At 42.6% G+C, this 12383-nt stretch overlaps 1 protein-coding gene across 1 annotated transcript in view; it reads left to right on the top strand.

Annotated features, from left to right (window-relative positions):
* Positions 1-12383, top strand: part of SLC14A2 (solute carrier family 14 (urea transporter), member 2) — a 38613-nt gene that overhangs the window by 24395 nt on the left and 1835 nt on the right. The window contains exons 10-15 of the mRNA XM_010137125.1: positions 7138-7300; positions 8005-8194; positions 8545-8673; positions 9786-9978; positions 11332-11479; positions 12089-12223. Of these exons, the coding sequence (XP_010135427.1) occupies positions 7138-7300; positions 8005-8194; positions 8545-8673; positions 9786-9978; positions 11332-11479; positions 12089-12223 (958 nt within the window). The remainder of the gene's footprint in view (positions 1-7137; positions 7301-8004; positions 8195-8544; positions 8674-9785; positions 9979-11331; positions 11480-12088; positions 12224-12383) is intronic.

The following is a 12383-nucleotide window of genomic DNA, read 5'->3' as shown; positions in this document are numbered from 1 at the left end:
GACAGGTGACCCTAAACTGACCAACAAGGTGTTCCATCCCATAGACGTCATATTTGGTATAAAGCTGAGGGGTCACAAGGGTCAAGCTCTCTTCTTCACTGGCTGGTGTCCAAGGAGGACTCTGTCCGTTCTGCCTTTGATCCCAATCTATGCATTCCTGAATCCAGTTCTGGAATCCAGCTCCTGAATCCTGTTCCCGTCTGCTACTGAGTCCAGTCTGGGACTTCCCCATACCTGCCCCACAGCATCAGTGATGATGTGATTGCCATTGGAGGCGTGAATTCAAATTGATTTTGTATATATTTGTATATATTGCATTATTTTCATCATTTTCTTACTAGTACTATTATCTTTTAATTGTCATTATTCTCATTAAAGCAGTTTCAGTTTTATTTCCAATCCATCCATCTCCCTCCCTTGTTCCCTTTCTCTTCCCCTTTGGGAAGGCAGAGGGGTTCAGAGAGAGTGTCTCGCATTGGTCTAGTGGCCAGCCCAGCCCTAACCCATGAGCCCAAGGAGGAATTAACAGTAAATGGAAAAAATTTTACTGCACAGGAGTGAAGCTGCTTCCCCCACAGAACTTCATGTAACATGTACCACAGTGTGGACGGCAGCATCTGGCTCTCTCAGAGTGGCTGGTGCCTGTTTGATCAGGGGAAGCCTTGCTCGTGCAGCAACGTTAAGATGACAACTGCTATCAAATACCCCCCTCTTAGGGAGGAAAAAAAATCCAGTCCCCTGTGAAAAACATCTCCATCAAAAGAGAGGCACCCTGGGAATGTACACAATGAGAATAATATCATTCCAGCTCACGTAGATGCTGAGGCTGTTTCCACGGGGCTGGAGGAAGGAAGCAAACTCATAAAGCTAGATGGGTGCTGGTTCAACAATGAACTATTCGCTCCAGCTCTCAGGCCAAGTCGCAGTGTTGCTTCTCTAAGCCATCACTGTAAATGAGTCCTAAAGTAAATCAAACTGTGGCTTAAATCAGCCTAACATGTTCCTTCAGTTTGCCAGTTTTTTCTCTGCCCTTTCTCCTGTAATTCACTCTCTCAAGACGTCCCATTCCAGCCTCACAGTGATTTCACAGCCTTATAAACCTCTCAAATACGCCAAATTTCTGATATTGCAGATTCCTGGAGTGATCCAGAGAGGCCACATTAAAAAAAAAACAAGAAGGAAAAATAGCCCTTTAATTTCTCAAATAACTGATAAAAGCAATTAAACACTGGAACGTCACCAGGTCCTTCGCTCCAGTGTGTTAACAGAATAGTGTCTCCAAAAACCACCCTAAAACAGGAAAACTCGATAGGCTGCTCCATGTGGCAGCTCAGGACAGGCACTCCGGGGTCAGTGTTTTGAGAGGGAAGGATGCTGAGCTGCCTTGGGTAAGGAGAATAATGCTGGAGAAGTTGAGCTCAGGTATACCCAGAGTCTGCTTTGAAGTCTTGAGTCCTTTTAAGTGGTGGTGGAGGAGAAAGGACAGAGTTAAAGAAGAGTTAGTTTAAAAACAAACAAAACAAAAAAAAAGCAGTGAGGAAGAGGACATTTGGAGAGGCTGTTGGCAAAAGACCAAGGACAGAGCAAGAGGAAAGGTGGAGAATTCAAGAAGGAACCTTCTTAACATTTGCTTGGAGCTCACCAAGTGGGAGGAGAAAGAAACTAATTAGTGATACCAGGACAGGAGCCATGGAAGCCTATATAAGCTGGTGGGCATTTTCTGTTTTCCTGCTCTCTTAGCACTGCTTTCCTTCTGTCCTAGCCAGCAAAGCAACAGCTTCCCTTGAACTCATCGGAGAGGTAAGAGCACTCTGTTCATTTCTTTTAATGCACAGCAGCAAACATGCACCCTGTTCCTGACTTACTGACTTACCTGGGTCTTTATTCTCCCCCCAAACACCTAACGAACAGCTTATGAACAGTCCCTCTGACTGAGAGCAGCTAAGGCTCAAGAGGAGTGCAGAGGTTAGGGAATGTCACAAGAGCTTAAATTATTCAGAATTTTCTAGCAGGCTGAGGATTTATTAGTGCTGCTTAGCCCAGTTGGCTGAACCTTTGAGGGGAAGAAAAAAAAAGAAGAAAAAAAAGGAGCTCTTTAACATCTCTTTTTCCTGCCTTTCCATTCTGCAAAATGAAAAATGCCTGGATAGTAATAATATGCAGTTAATGTGATAGTATCTCTGGATTTCTTTGTCCCCGAGAGACAGATCTCTGAAAATCGAATTGTGAATGGGCTTAATGAATATTTGAAACTGAGGTATAAGCTTCCTTTTGAACTAATGCTTTGAAATGTATCTCCTATGGGAAAACCCAAACTTTTTTTTTCAGTGAGGGTCAAGTGCATTATAATCTCTCTGGTTTGGGGGGTGTGCTTGTGCATGTGTGTTTTCCTATAGGTAGCACAAGACTACACTTACCCAGCTTTACTAAACCCCTGGCAACACTACACAGGCTACGCTGGAATCAGGGTTGCTGAGAATCTGGCCTTTCCTCCTATTGTGCTTGGATGAGGGAACTCCTCTAAAAACAGGGTGCGCACAGAGCTGGCTGCCTGCAGCAATTCAGAGAATGCAAGATACAATGACTGTAATTGGGCAGTAGGACAAACAAATACCACATGGTAATTTTAATCCTCCTGATTCACAGAGTAGCTTGAGTTTTGTCAGGGAGAAAGGAAAATTCCAGAAAGAAGAGAAGACACTAGATGATGTTGCTGCATTTTCAGAGATAAAAGCCCAATACCCAGCAACACAGGCACTAGCTTGGAAATAACTATTTATCTGGGAGTATTAAAACAATGAGCCAAATAAAAGCCGCTGTTTCTTTTCCAGCTGCACCACTCTCACCGTGCACAGCACGTAGTGAATATGTGACCAGGCTTGTCTCCATTTCAGCACATGAATAAAAAAGTATTTGCAAGCCAGATGTTGCAGGAGTGCAGCACCTGCACGGAGCCTGCTACGCTGCAATTTAACGAGGCATTGCTGAGATGACCTAGGTATGGCGTGACATGGAAGAAGTGCACAAAAGCGGAAGAGAAGTTGATTTAGAGAGACATGAAGTTGCGTAACATCAGTGCTTTGCTACAGGATATTTATTAACTCTGAAAAGATGATGAAAGACACAATAGATTAGCTCCTTGGCCCTGTGATGACTGTATTTGCACACAAGAGAAGCACGGGGTTTTGTCTTTTCTATTCTTACAGGTTCCATTTCATAGTTGATAGAGAAGTATTTAGATACTTCAAGCTGCAAAACTTTCCTTCTTTCTTACATGAGTATTCTTACCAAGGAAGGCAGAGAAATATTACCCAACAGCACAAAGAGATCTCAGCAAAGGGAAGCAGCAAACATCTGGAATCATTGGGGAAAAGCACCAGTGACCTAAATCTACCTCTCACTTGCCAAGGTACACCATGGGAAAATAGTCTTAAATAGTTCCTCTGACCATGCAGCAGAGCACAAATCAGTCCTTGCACCACGTAGAGGTGAAATTTACACTCAGACTCATTTTGCCTGGGTCCTGCTGCTCCAGTATCACACGAGTTACACACCAGCGTCAGGAGATCACACTGGATTTCCTACAAAGTGCATGTCTGGAGCACCTCTCCAGAGCACATATGAGATCAAGCAGCACATTTCGAGCTGTGTGTCTGAGAGCAGGACTCACAGAGTGTTTAGTCAAGAATCTGAGATCAAAAACATTTTCTCAGATTAATAGAAATAAGGTACAAAAAACCAAAAAACTTTAAAAAATTCTGACACCCCACAGATGCCAAGCAGTCTGTTCCAGCAGAACAGTCCTTTCTCAATTATTTGTTTCCCTCCTTCATCCACTAAAAAACCACTTTGACTGAAAACTGCATGTTAACACATCTTCAACAGCAGCTCTTTAAAAGACCTGCTGTAGACTGGCCTTCATGCTATTCCCATCAGAACATGCACCCTTCAACTTGAATTAAAATTCAAATGCCACTGTCTTAAAATTCCCTGAACCTTTCCGTGTCTTCTGTCCTTTCTTAAAACGGCTGCTATCACCTACTCCCTAAAACAAGGTAAGGTGTTAGCAGGTCTTTGAGCATATATGGCAGCTATTGTTTTTTGCATTGCTAAAAATTATTAAATTGCCAAAAAAATCTCTGTTGGTGCTGCTTTCCAAGTGGTTCACTGCACCTTTATACTTTCTTTGAATAACTAAGTAGTTTAAGTTCTCCATGCTCTGCGTTTCCCAAAAGGTAGGACAAGACCCGTGCCTGTGGTGATAGCCAAACCCCACACAGTGGCCCTCACATAGCCTGGGATGTGATTTGGGTTGGCAGTGAGGTCAATGGGGCTCGATCTGGGTCTTTATGGTGTTGCGAAGACCCCACCTGAAACCGAGAGTGCTCTTAACCTACCCATTACCAAACAGACTGCTCTGCAGGTGATGAGGTGTGTTGTAATGATTTTCTTCCTCTTCAGCATATATAAGCTGATAGGAATGGCAAAGCGAAGTTCATGTGGTTCCTCTCTAGAGACACACATCTCTTGATGGACAGGGACATAATAAGTTTGAGCACTGGCCAGAAGTGGTCACTGCCCATGATCACCCTGAAAGCACCGTGATTTTGAATATTTTAGAGTCCATTCCCATTCACTCTCCTCCTGATTCAGCAAAGCACTGAATTCACATTGCTTCACTGCGAAGGTAAGTATGCACTTAAGTGCCATCCTACGGCAGAGCAGCTAAAATCTGGGATGAAATAGGGCTTCCAATCTGACCCGTTTTTTTCCTCCACCACGCAAGAACGGTCAGTGACACTGACACTTCTTCACCTCTTCACCTTACCTCCACACTGCAGAATATCTCCAGAATCCTGCGGTGCAAACAGCTCCTCACATCAGGCATGCTAGCATGGGACACACAACATTGCCCTGCAAATGCTAATGCAGCAGCCCGTGACTTTATGGATTAGCAACAGAGACAGCGTAAGTTACACAGAGAGGAAGATCCTTTAAATTGAAAATGTAAATGCACTTTCATCAAATGAAGACATTTATCTTGGGTGGAAATTTTTATTTAACTGAGAGTGCACCCAATTCACTTGTTCTATTATTTCAGCATGAAATACAAGAAGAGCGAAGGTTAATGAATCAAGGTAATGAATTATAGCTGAGCCAGGAGGAAGCCTTCCAGCACTGAGACACCAACCCTAGCAACACTGTCATGCTTTTCTTTTCTTCCTCCTCTAGTTAAGCTCCTTGCCTTGTGTCCTACATAAAGACAAATTCAACACTTCTCTACTTAATGCTCCTGTCTTCAGCCTCTTCCGTGTAAAACCTATCCTTACATTAGCAGGGCCCTTCCAAAACACAGAAAATGTCTGTTTATTATTTGTGCAAATATTTGCTCAGCCTTCCAACAAAGTGCAGTCAGAACCCAGCCGGGATGCACATTAACGAGTTGTTCCCCGACACAGACTCAGAGCTGCTATACCGCACATCTGGGTCTGCAAGTGTAATGCCCAGCGGTGAGGCTGCCTTAGCTTAAGCACTCAGCACCCGTATTTCTGAAGTGCGAATTCTCTTCCCCAGCTGCCAAGAAGGCATGTACTCAAGTTGCAAGTGAGTCAAGGACTAACTCAAATAATTACACATTTGTATCATTCTTATTTAAACTATTAACTCACAATCTAAATTCTTTAGTTCTTGCACAAGCTGTTACTCATCAGTGAGACCTGAAGTGGCTCTGGTTCTGTATTCATTCAACAATGTGCCTGCTCTGGTGTTTTCTTTGTCTTGACAGCTACCAAGAATTAGTCCTACTCTTCAGGAAACAGTATGCTCCAGGGAAAGGTTTGGCTGGTTTTTTTTAATTTGCTGATTTAATATTGAGAATTGGCCCTTCCAATAATAACCAAACAACGAACTGGCTATAAGACATTGTTTTTAAAATCTGGTGTTTATAGTGAGATGAAAGTATCTAATCCACACGCTGTCTAGAGCTGTAAGAGGTGCCAAAGGGTATTCTCGCAGCTCCCAATGCATAGGGCATGTCTCCCACAGGGGACACCATCTCCGCCAGCCCTGTGGGATGCCCCAAAGCCCTTATTTCAGCCTAAACAGCTCTCTTTGGCATATAATGCCTCCCTACCTTATTTAAGTCTTGATATAGTGCCTGCTACGTTTAATTTTCATTAAACTATGAAAATATTCAGGGACTATTTTCATTAGTCCCTGAATGTTTCTTTACTGCAAGTCCCAATATGTGGTCACCTGCATGGTCTTATGCTGAAGAGCAAAGCCCAGTGCAGATCATCTAACACACCAGATGGCAGAGGGAAGAAGGCAACATGACTAAGGCAGAATGGAAAGCAAACTCTCTGAATTTGGCCTAATCTCTTAAATCAGTGCTGAGTGCTTCTAAAGACGTGGCAGTACAATTTAATAAAGAATAAAAAATGTATGTGTGCACGTGAGTCATGGAGTAAGGCACACTTTCACTTAGGTGAAAAAACCTAAGGCAATGCTCATGAGAAAGGTTGAACTGACCCTGGTAGCTGACAGTACAGAGACTTAAAACCCGACTTTAGATACCTATTATTGATGGCTGATGGATAAATTCAAACTGGAAATACGGGTTAAGCAATTAAGGGGAAACTTAATCATTGAAGCAGCTTCTTAGGTTATGGGTCAACTTCTACCAACTTCTGTGTTCAGCTTCTATCAAGAGGAATCTTGAGGAGAGGATTACCTTCTGTGAAGATGGTGTCTCCTAATGCTGTCTTGCTCCTCTTGAAGTCACCCTTTAAATCAAGAGCTGCTTTATTTCTGGAAAACATGGTACAGTTGAGCAGGGTGTTAGAACCAGGTGAAACACCTCTACAACCCAAGGCTCAGTGGTTCCTTCTGGTGTGCACACCTATGCCTGCATGAAATTCTGGAAGGACAGCATACTGACCCAAGAGCACACAAAGTGAAAATGCACTCATGGAGACATGAGAATCATGTGTTCAGAGTATGCGTTTTCCTCTTTCTGGCTCCAAAGTAACACATGGCGAGAAATAGGATATAGTAGAGACAATAAAGAGGGATTGGTAAGAGGCATTGTAATGAACTGTCTTTTTTTCCCCTTTTTTCCCTTGAATTTTACCACAGCATCAGAAAATCAACATGGAAAACAGTGTTGATGTCAAGGTAGAAACCAAGGGGGAAAGAAAGACAATAAAGCAGAATCCGCTAAGCAAAGCTGGGAAGAGAGTCTGCAGAGCTGTTGCGTACATCACGGGAGACATGAAGGAATTTGGAGCCTGGCTAAAAGGTAAAGCTACTTTATTGTGACTAATTAGGAGATTCCAAAGAAGAATTACATCAAAGGAGTAATAACTAACTTCTTAGTAATGTAATTCAAGTTGGAGTAGTACAGAAACTATCTCTGTCCTGATTTATCTCTGTTTTGTAGGGGAAAAATCAGCTTTGTGCAGAGATGCACACCCTGCTTAAATCCTGAGGATGACTGAGATGACATTTACCTCCCAACATGCCATGTACAAAGCAAATTTAGTCCCACAGAACATAGCCCAGGATGGTTATTCCATGCTCTGCTATTCTTCATAATGCTCCCTGTCCTTTCAGCTGAGCAGTTTCTGTCAAGCCTAATGGCACTGTGAAGTTAAATTACACATAGGTAGGTGTGTTTGGTCCCTATAATAAATCAGCAACGGGATACACACACAATTTGCCATCTGAAGCACAGGTGTCATAAATTATCCAGTTCATATGATACCAGTCCCAGGTACTTTATAACAGGGGTCTCTGGCAACCACACTGTTCAGGTGTAAACCTTCAGCATAGATCATAATAAATCCCAGTCAGGTTTTACAGTCTTGTTGATTCATTGCTTTAGTCATGCTGCCAAGCTCCACCGCCAAAACTCTGCCTGGGTTTCAAAAAACCATCTCAAATCAGTATCATCTGCATATTTGGGGGTTTGGTTTTTTTATTACTTAATTTGGTCTCTTCCAGATAAACCTCTCATGATCCAGTTTATTGACTGGGTGTTGCGTGGGATATCCCAGGTGATGTTTGTCAACAATCCCCTCAGCGGGCTTATTGTGGTTGCTGGCTTCCTGGTGCAGAACCCATGGTGGACACTCACAGGCTGTTTAGGAACCGTTGTCTCCACTTTAACAGCACTTATTCTGGGTCAGGACAGGTAAGACCATCATTTTCCCCTTCAAAACCAGACTGTCATTTCAGTGCTGCCTTACATGCTGAACAGGCAACACGGATGCAAAGCAAGCATCTACCCTTCACGGGCTAGGTATCTGGTCTGGTAGGACCTTCCCACCCGCTGCATCTGGTGCAAAGCAACGCTGGACAAAACTGCAGACGGGGTAGTTGCTGAGAGGACATGGGACTCAGGCATGTGATATCGAAGATCAGTGCATGAGCTTTGGCAGGTGGTCATCACACAGAGTTACAACTGCATGGGGAGGGAGGTGGTGATGTGAGCAAAGCACCTGCAAGGGAGAAGATTTCAAGACAGCTGTTTCTTTTGTACAGATCAGCCATTGCTTCGGGCCTGTATGGCTATAATGGGGTCTTGGTGGGATTGCTCATGGCTGTCTTCTCTGCTAAGGGAGACTATTACTGGTGGCTTCTACTGCCAGTAGCACTGGTGTCCATGACGTGGTAAGTTGGATGGTTCCTCTGCTTCGTATTCCAGCCCCAGTGTCCCCATGCTGCAACTGAGCTGTTGTATTTTTACACACTACACAAACTGCAGTAGAAAAGAAACACAACTGTCACACATGTGCTACTAAATCTGTATCATTATTTGTGCTATTAGACTCAAATGTAACCTGGAAACAAATAAAATACCCACAAAATCCCAAATAAACCCAATGGGGAAAAGGAAAATTGATGGGTGATCATGTGTAATTCAATGCCCTCAATGTTAGCCATATTGCTGTGATGAGTCAATTCATTTTTGTTTCAAGGGGAACGATATTTTCACCATTCCCTACAACCATCAGCCACAAATGTTTCATCTATTTAAGCCACCATATAAAAATGTCATGAAAATTTACTTCTCCAGGCAGAGAAGCTGTTCAGTGGTCCCAAGACATGATGGTTGATGCTAATGAAAACAAACAACTAATAACACTTTCCTCGTAGATATAACACTGTAATCTGCAATGTATTTGAACAGCGAAAATTTTGAAAGCTGGTCTTGGACCCCCAAATGTCTAGTTGGAGATTTCTAAACCACATGTATCATCTGTCTGCCCAGAGTTTGTGCAGTTTTATACTCACTTTAATAAGCACACCTTTGATACCATCCTTTACTGCTAACGATCCTGATCCATAAGCTTGAAAAAGGACACACAGCTTTCTTCACGGTTCACCTAGACCGGACATGGGTGTCCTAAATTCAATCCACTTCAAATACTAGAAGAAAAAAGTGAACAGTGAGACTGAGATGGGAAGTAACTCCATTAACTCACTGGATACTCCACTCAAGTGGAGGGTCTTGGCTCCTTCATGGTCATGAAAGTCACCCTGTATATTGCACAACAAGAAAGGAATCTGTATATTGCCAATTGCTCTGGGAAGGCCAGGAGATTTACCGAGTCGCTCTAGCATACCTCTGATTTTAAACAGAAAGACTGAGAAAATTGAACAGCTTTTTTTAAAAAAAAGAAAGAAAAGAGTTAATTTCCTGCAGTTGTTTTTCCTATTGAGTTTGGGGATTTTTTCATAGCTGACAAGCTCCTGACAAGACCATTTTGTTCTTCTTTCAGCCCTGTTTTCACCAGCGCTTTAGGCTCAGTCTTCAGTAAGTGGGATCTGCCTGTTTTCACTTTGCCTTTCAACTTGGCCTTAACCCTCTATCTGGCTGCATCAGGACCCCACAACCTCTTCTTCCCTACATCTGTCATCCAGCCTGCAACAGCGACACCAAACATCACCTGGACGGACGCTGAAATGCCAATGGTAGGATGTCCTGAAGATAACAACCTTCTCAATTTACAATGTCAACCACTACCAGAATCACATTGTCTTCCTTTATGTTACTACATTATGGCCTGGCAATATAAAATTTAATTTATAAGATAGATATTACCCAAAACGTAAAGGTTTGCTCTAGGAATTGACATTTTTGATAGCTTGAAAATAAGAAATTTTTTGGTATCTGGTATCTTTCATTTACAGCTGGATCTAAATTCTAATCTTCGAAGAGCCTCTAGAATCTAATTACCCATTACTGTACATATACTCATCAACACCCCATGGATAAGGTTGTGCCGATACTACTAGTAACTCACAGGTTAATTTTAGTTTTCCATGTAAAGGGTAATGGTTTTTTTTAATTTGCATGTTTCTGATTAGAGATGAGCAAGCAGATATCACTCTGGAAGATTTGTTACAAACTTGGGTGTGGGCACATGTTCACATCTGTTTAGTTAGTACTCCAGTGGGACCTTTAAAAAAAAAAAAAAATCTGTTCTCCTGGATAGTGGGATAAACAACATAGATACTAGAGTAATAGCTTTTCCCTAAGGCTCAGTGGACTATTTTGAGAGGAGTGATTAAGAAAAGGCAGTTAATTGACGGTAGATAGCAAACCACAAGTGACAGCTCTCAATGAACATTTACCACAGCGCATAAACTCATGGGGACCATAAATGAGCTGTTCCACATGGAGCAACACAATATTTTGAGGAAGTGTCTCAAAACCACCTCTAAGCTGTGACCAAGTTGGGCTCTGTCGCACCAATGCAGCAACTCTTTCATCTTCTGAGTGACTACCAAGGGAATTTCTGGCATGTAGGTAGAAGGGGGATGCAGCCGTACCTGAGTAGTCTTATAATTCTGGCCAAGTCATTATAGACCATTTCATCCTCAGATCAGCCTGCTCAGAGGCGATTGCCTTCTCAAAGGCATCACCTAACTGAGAACTTCCACTTCCTAGATTCACGGTCATGCTCCATAACAGAATGCAAAATTGGCTAAGTCAGCAGCACATGCAAAGATGATGAGCAAACCCATCCAAGTCCTTTCATAAAAGACACTTACCTTTGATATTAGAGCAAAAACCTAGCAGAGTGGCTCATGGCAAGGGAACAAGGCGTGAGTCATTTTCCTTGAAGGGGAAAGCCTGTGGAATTTCCCTGCTGTCTCCTGAGAAGTGTCCAATCTTTCCACTTACAGCCCAGAAAGAAAATCTGCATCCAACAAATGCCATACCAAGACGAAAAATGTTGGGGTTTTTTTAATTAAATTATAAATCTGATAACTAATTGTTGACAGTTTGTTTTATTTTGTCTTTTTAATTCATTCATGCAGCTCCTGCAATCCATTCCCGTTGGGGTGGGTCAGATTTATGGCTGTGATAACCCCTGGACTGGGGGAATTTTCCTGATTGCTTTATTTTTATCTTCTCCACTCATTTGTCTGCATGCAGCAATCGGATCCACAGTGGGGATGCTGGCAGGTAAGGATTTGATTGGTGTCATAGACTGATACAAAAGCACGGAGAATAAAAGAGGAACTGCAATGACTGGAGCATTTACAGTCAAAAATGTTTCGTCCGTTAGAGAATGACTGCTTGAAAAAAAAAATATATATATACATTTCCTTTTTAAGCATTCTTTTGATTGACTTCCCCATCCTCTTATCTCATTCTATGATGGTGGAAATCTTCAGAAGAAAGAAGCATATTTTGGCTAAAATGGATTTTTATCATTAAATACTTCATTTCTGGTTATATTCTGACGGGTTTAAGAGCAGCTTAATAAAAGTCGTGGGCATGAGTGTGAATGTGCCTCGGGGATGCGTTTAAGGTTCACATGTGTGCTTGTTCACTCATATATCTTCTGCTGAAATTACACGACCAAATTCAGCTTGGCAGCAGCAGATAAATTCCTCCGTGACTGCATTGGATTAAAGTGTCTTTAGTCTTAGACTGTAGCAACATGACTACAACCAGGAACTCCATGTACGAGTGTGGGCTAGAGCCCTTTAAAAGCTGTGTTCACGCCATTTCTCTGCTGCTTTTATCTCTTTGGCCATGAAATGATGTATCTTTGACTTATTTTTCCAGCACTGAGCTTAGCAACCCCCTTCAGCAAAATCTACTCCGGTTTTTGGGGCTACAACAGTTCCCTCTCGTGCATTGCGGTCGGAGGCATGTTCTACGCTTTCACCTGGCAGACACATTTGCTGGCAATTGCCTGTGGTATGTACCCTACCGATTTTCACTACTGCCACGTTTCGTTTTGAAGTGAGACAAGATGCATTTATACTGGAAATGGGCTAAAGCCAGATTGGCCACCTCTGGACAGGCAGATGGATTTAAGTGAGACTGAAGAATCATTGATCTGGTGGTTGGAGCCATT

Source organism: Buceros rhinoceros, unplaced genomic scaffold (genome assembly GCF_000710305.1).
Source record: "Buceros rhinoceros silvestris isolate BGI_N320 unplaced genomic scaffold, ASM71030v1 scaffold3895, whole genome shotgun sequence".
In the NCBI taxonomy this organism is placed as follows: Eukaryota; Metazoa; Chordata; class Aves; order Bucerotiformes; family Bucerotidae; genus Buceros; species Buceros rhinoceros.
Note: the sequence above shows the minus strand (reverse complement) of the source record. Positions and strands in the feature narration are given on the sequence as shown.